Genomic DNA, 5,843 nt, shown 5'->3' with positions numbered 1-5,843 from the left:
ATTTATTAGATATATAGCCTGTCAGTCAAGCTGGAGGGCGGGACTGTGAGCGAGCTGTGTTAGAATGCAGCGGGATCACCATTCTTTGCCTCTTTTTACCTTTGGTCCTTGGATTACGCGAGCCTTTTAGTCGGGGTTTTATTGGCCAGTAGCCCCGCCAATCAAACCATAGGGGCCCGTACCTAAATGTCAAAGCTAAAGGCGGGATACAAAAAAGCTCCTTTCTTTCATTGGGGGATAGCTAGGCTGCTCCTCCTACTTTGGTACCAACTATTCAACGACTGGGTAGTATCGCCATCAATTTAATAAATCCTTACTTTCACGGGCTGTTCTGGACGCCGTTCTCCCTGCTAGGCGGGACTCGTCATCCTAGAAAAGGGCGGGACCAGAAGCGTCTATCTCCTCATTGGTTCTGCCGCCCGCCTCTCTACCCTCTAGCCCCATGTTGATTGATTCGCTCGTCCGTCGACCTCATGTTATGCCTCCCGCCGATTGGTTTATGCCTGAAAGGAGGCGGGGCAGGGCGCGGAGGCTGCGCGCGGGGACGCGGCGGCGGGGAGGGACAGATCTGAAATTATTTTTTATTTCTTTGTTTCCTAGTCGGGCGGGGGGAGAAAAAAAAGGAGGGAGAAAGAAAACGGGGACAGGGGGGAAAGGCGAGCCAAAAAACCCCCCAAAACCCGGAGACCCGCTGAGACTCCCTCCGGCGGGTCCCTCGGACAGGCTTGGATGTTGTCGCTGTGACCCGGGCGGGGCAGGAGCGGAGAAGGAGGAGGCGGCGGCGGCGGCGACGGGGGGCAGCAGCAGCAGCAGCAGCAGCAGGCGCCACCACCACCGCCGGGCCAGGCCGGGTTGGGTCTCGCCGGGCCGGACGGGAGGATGAAGCGCCGGAGCGCCGACTGCAGCAAACTCCGGCGGCCGCTGAAGCGGAACCGCATCACTGAGGGCATCTACGGCAGGTATGGCCCGCACCTGCCTCGCCCCGCCCCGGCCTGTCAGTGGCATCGAGGGAGCCTCGCCGGTCCCTCCTTCCCTCCTTCCTTCTCTTGGCTTTGAGGTGAAGCAGGGGAGGGGGCGCCTTCGCCGCCCCAGCCCCCGACGGGGCTTCCTCCCCCTCTTTCTCCTCACACGGAGGAGGACGACGACAGGCGAGCTTGGCGGGACTCCCCTCATCCCCACAGAAACGCACACGCGCACCACTTTCACACGCCCCCCCTTCATTATCTCCTCCACACACCCCAATTGCCTCTCCCCTCATGCAGCCACTTCCCGCCCTTTGTCCGCCCTCGGTCTCCCCTCAGGGCCCCGCTTCTTTGGCGCTCTGGGCCATTGTCTTCAGAAGAAGCAAAAGTAGCCCCCTCCCACGACGCCCGACGCTTCTCTCCTCCCAACACCTCGCCTCAAAACGCTTTGGGGTAGCCCTGAGTGGGCCTTGCCTTCTCTCTCTCGCTCTCGGGTCCCTCCTCAGCCTTCCTCTGAAGCAACGTCTCTCTCCCACGTTTCTGCCCCCCCCCCCACAGAGTCCGCTCAGACTTGGGGTTGGCACCCATCCTGCAGACATGCATTGGGGGCACCTTCTTTCATTTTACTGCCTCTGTATGATGGCCCTGCTGTTCTTAAGTCAGGCTGCAGCACAGTAGTGGGATGTGACCCACAAGTAGAAGACTGATGCTTAGGAGCCTTCTCTCTCCCCCCCCCCCAATGCCTCACATTGGGAACCCTCCCTCTAGAAACCTCCCTTTCCCTCTATAACAGATGTGGTGAGCCCTACAACTTGCATCATCCCTGACCATTGGCCAAGCTTGCTGGGCCAAAAGTTCCCCACACTTTGTCTATACTCACATCTACACTGACAACTCTTGCTTTGAGGCTTTCACAGGGGCAATCTCTGTTGACAGATTTCCCATCCCATTACTCTCTTGTGAAGCCACAGCCTAGCCCCCACTCCAATGTGTGTGCAAACACACAAACAGGCTACTTGTTCTTACACTTTATCTTCCCATGCATCTGTTAGAATGTCTTCAAATCATTGCTGATAATTATTGTATTTTTAATGCTGCAACAAAGACAGGACAAACATTTAGTGACACACACACAAATGCTTTGTGGCCTCAGAAGCTTCACTTCTGGCTCAATTTCCACCTCCCCCAAGATAGTTGTCTTTAGAACTTGGTTCCCCTTCTCCCAATTGTGGGAAGCTTTCCTCTATGATCTCCCTAACAACACACATACCCTTTCTCTTTTTAAGAGGCTTAAGTGAATGATGCTCTGTATTCTATTGAAATATCCCCCCACCCCTCTTCCCTGAAACCACCCCTCCTCTTTAGTTGCCATTTCTTCCGCGCCCCACAACTCTTGCAATTTAAGTGTTTCTAGATACAGTACCAGACAGATCGTCCCCCCTCTAATGCCTTTCTCTTAACCCGTTCCATACAGCCTTCCCTACAGTGCTAGTGCTCTTCCAGTCATTTTGCTCCCACACCGTCATTTGATGTCCTCACCACAGTTGTGGTTTCAGTTACATTGACTACCCTACACTTAGTGGCCTCCATTCACTGTTTTTCTCCACATAGATGAATACCTTTCCCTAGAATGGGCACCCACAACCCTGACTATTCTTGCCCTTAAGAGTTTCCTCATTTATATTTTACTTTGAAGTCACACTTTCCATAGAGTGGTAGTCCTGTTTGCTCTCAGTTTTGTCACTCATGCTACTCTAGATTGGTACTGTATTCTGAAGCCCCACCCCACTTCAGTTGTGTGGCCTTCCACCCACCGTTCAACTACCACTGCCCCTAACTCAAAGGTCCTTTAGGCTTCCACTATTATTTTCCCTCCTTTGTATTTCTATTGATATATTTGTCAGACTGCAGTTCATTTGTCATCCTCTGCAGTGATTGTCATACTTATATTCCTGCTTGTCCCATCCAATCAAACTTCCTGCCACAGTGCTCAACCCTGCCCTGCATTGACAGCCCTACTCTTAAGAGTCTACCCCACACACATTGATATACCTTTACCTAGGATCCCCTCACACAATGCACTGTATCCCAGACACATACTGACAATTCTTGCTGTTAAGAGTCATCCACCCACTGTGTCCTTGTCCTCTGCACTGACAGAGATCCCGCTTACCCCATACTCATTTGAGCCACTTTTACAGTGACAGGCCTGACTCTCAAACCCTGCCCTTGCAAATTCTGCTGAAGTCCCTATTCCACTGGGTATTCACTTGCACATTGATAGTCCAACCCTTAAGAGTTCTCCACCTTCTGTGCCATGACAGACCTACAACTTCCCCATTCATTATGCTTCCCCCACCCAGACCAAGCCAGTGTGTCCAGTGGTCAGGGATGACATGAGTTGTAGTCCAACAATATCTGGAGGGCCACAGATTCCCCATGTGCTCCAAAGGACACCCACCCACGCACATATCTTCCTCTAACACACCTTTCACAGCAGTGAGGAAGACCCTCCAGAAACTGGCAGTCCTCTTTTACCCCACACCAGATGGGCTCTCAGATTCTCCCTTGCATTTGTTTTTACTGCCACAATTCCATCCCATGTCCCTAACTACCTTCCCACTGTGCCCTCTTATTGAATAGATGCTGAATACTCCCACAAGTATGTGATCAAAACATGTTTTTTAACACTGAAGCCCCTTCCTGCCCCTTAGGACTTCCAAACAGTCTTTCAAATGACTGACTTCTTCTCCTTGTGATGTCTCTTCTTAGGCCACTATCCCTTTTTCATTTAACATTTTCTGTGCTCATCTTAATGTTTCTTTCAGTCCCGTCACGCTATGCTATATTATATCGCTTCATGAATGAAAAGTTTGCCTGATATGTTCTTGCCTTCTTTGCAAATACTCATATCTATTCAGGAGATGCTCTGATTCACACCTCCTTCCCAAGTTGTGTTATTTCACTTTCTTTTTGTGTCGTCTTCTGTTTTTGTATTGTGACTTATTTTTAAAGCTGTGTCAGAGTGAAAGGCAATGATGAAGATATTGTTCATATTCTCTGGTGAGTGGGTCTCAGGATTTTCCATGGCTATTTCGCATCTGCTATTAAATAGGTCTTGGGGAGCTTCTTTTTTAAGTTAGAGAATGACTGTTGGCTAGAGCCATCTCTATTTACCTTGCTCTATTTACTTGGCGCTGTGGGTTAAAGCCTCAGCGCCTAGGACTTGCCGATCGAAAGGTCGGCGGTTCGAATCCCTGCGGCGGGGTGCGCTCCCGCTGCTCGGTCCCAGCGCCTGCCAACCTAGCAGTTCGAAAGCACCTCCGGGTGCAAGTAGATAAATAGGGACCGCTTACCAGCGGGAAGGTAAACGGCGTTTCCGTGTGCGGCTCTGGCTCGCCAGAGCAGCGATGTCACGCTGGCCACGTGACCCGGAAGTGTCTCCAGACAGCGCTGGCCCCTGGCCTCTTAAGTGAGATGGGCACACAACCCCAGAGTCTGTCAAGACTGGCCCGTACGGGCAGGGGTACCTTTACCTTTACCTATTTACTTCTTACAGCCAGGACTCACAGTTTCTGGTTCATCAGGTGTTAAAATTATGCACAACTTGCAGAAGTGCTGTTATGCTGTCAGTTTGTACAATTACAAGGAGCCTAATAGATGTGAAATTTTGGCAGACAAAATGGCAGTTGTCATTGACAAAGCCTAAGAAACTATGTTTTTATTGAGACTTGAAAAAGAGACCAAGCAAAACTTCAGCTTAATACCCAATGTTATGCAGTTTATGACTTCTGCCTTCACAGTAGCCACTGACTTAACCACATGGGCGTAGCTGTTCCCCCAAATCAATGAAAATAAGTTAAAATACATAACAAACTAAGGTTCTGCCCCCCCTAACAAAAGGCCTACCCCCCATACAAAAATCCTGGCTATGTCCATAAATGGCCATCTTAAAGAATACTGTAAATTGGGACGAGACTAAACCATGAGAAACTGGTTTTCCTCAAAGACTTTGCCCAATTGAAGTCACAATTTTGTTATAAAAGATAGCATAAGTGATTGCTTAAGAACATTAATTACTTTAATACATGTGTATACAACTTTACACACAAACACCAGAACAGTGCTTCTCTGTTACTTTTCTTACTGTACAGCAAGCAGCAGGATCTTATCAGAGGTGGGGTTTGGGCCTCCCAACAATTTAATGTTAATTTACCTGTGTGTAGAACTAGCCACTGAAGTGTAAATTCTCTTTGTTAGCTATGAGTATTACAAGCTGTCCCATTTGAGCTCAAGCTTATGTAGATCAGCTTTTCTCAACTTTATGCCCTCCAGAAGTGTTGGGCTACAAAACATTGTTTTGCTATCTTCAACTGATGGAAGTTGGAGTCTCAGAACATCTGGAGGGGATGGCAGTGGAAGATGTTACATGTTTTAAAAATAATGGAAGGAAAAGACCAGGGAGACTTTGTCCTTTGCACATGCTAGGGAATAACACAGCAAAAGCCAGTGCTAATCACATATGTACTACAGAGGGTTGTGTAAGCCATAGGAACATGGCCCCTGCTCTCAGTGTGTGGTGGTGTGGCTTCAGCTTTGTGGATCCTGCTTTGCAAGGTCACAGCAGTTTATTTTAATTTAGCAGTTATGCCCTTTCTGCAGATATGAGGCTAATACAGTCAACTTGCCTGTTGAACATGTGTAAGCTGGTCAGCATGTGCTACAGACATTTGGTTAATTTATTAAGCAGATTAATTTGTGACTTTAGCCTTTTTCCTGCATTTCTTAAATCCTAATGCAGCAGAATATATTCCTTGTGTTTTATTTTTCCCTGCCAATAGCAAAATAGGTTTGTTGGCTTTATTTTGAATATTCCTGCAG

At 48.8% G+C, this 5,843-nt stretch overlaps 1 protein-coding gene across 1 annotated transcript in view; it reads left to right on the top strand.

Annotated features, from left to right (window-relative positions):
- Positions 1-607: 607 nt before the first annotated feature.
- The window catches only part of MACO1 (macoilin 1), a 65,307-nt gene continuing 60,071 nt past the window's right edge, over positions 608-5,843 (top strand). The window contains exon 1 of the mRNA XM_079987732.1: positions 608-959. Coding sequence (XP_079843858.1) covers positions 880-959 — 80 coding nt within the window. The 5' untranslated portion in view covers positions 608-879. The remainder of the gene's footprint in view (positions 960-5,843) is intronic.

The sequence above is a fragment of the Podarcis cretensis genome (genome assembly GCF_951804945.1).
Source record: "Podarcis cretensis genome assembly, chromosome: 8".
Lineage (NCBI taxonomy): Eukaryota > Metazoa > Chordata > Lepidosauria > Squamata > Lacertidae > Podarcis > Podarcis cretensis.
The sequence above is the reverse complement of the archived record's forward strand: the minus strand, read 5'-3'. Positions and strand labels throughout refer to the sequence as shown.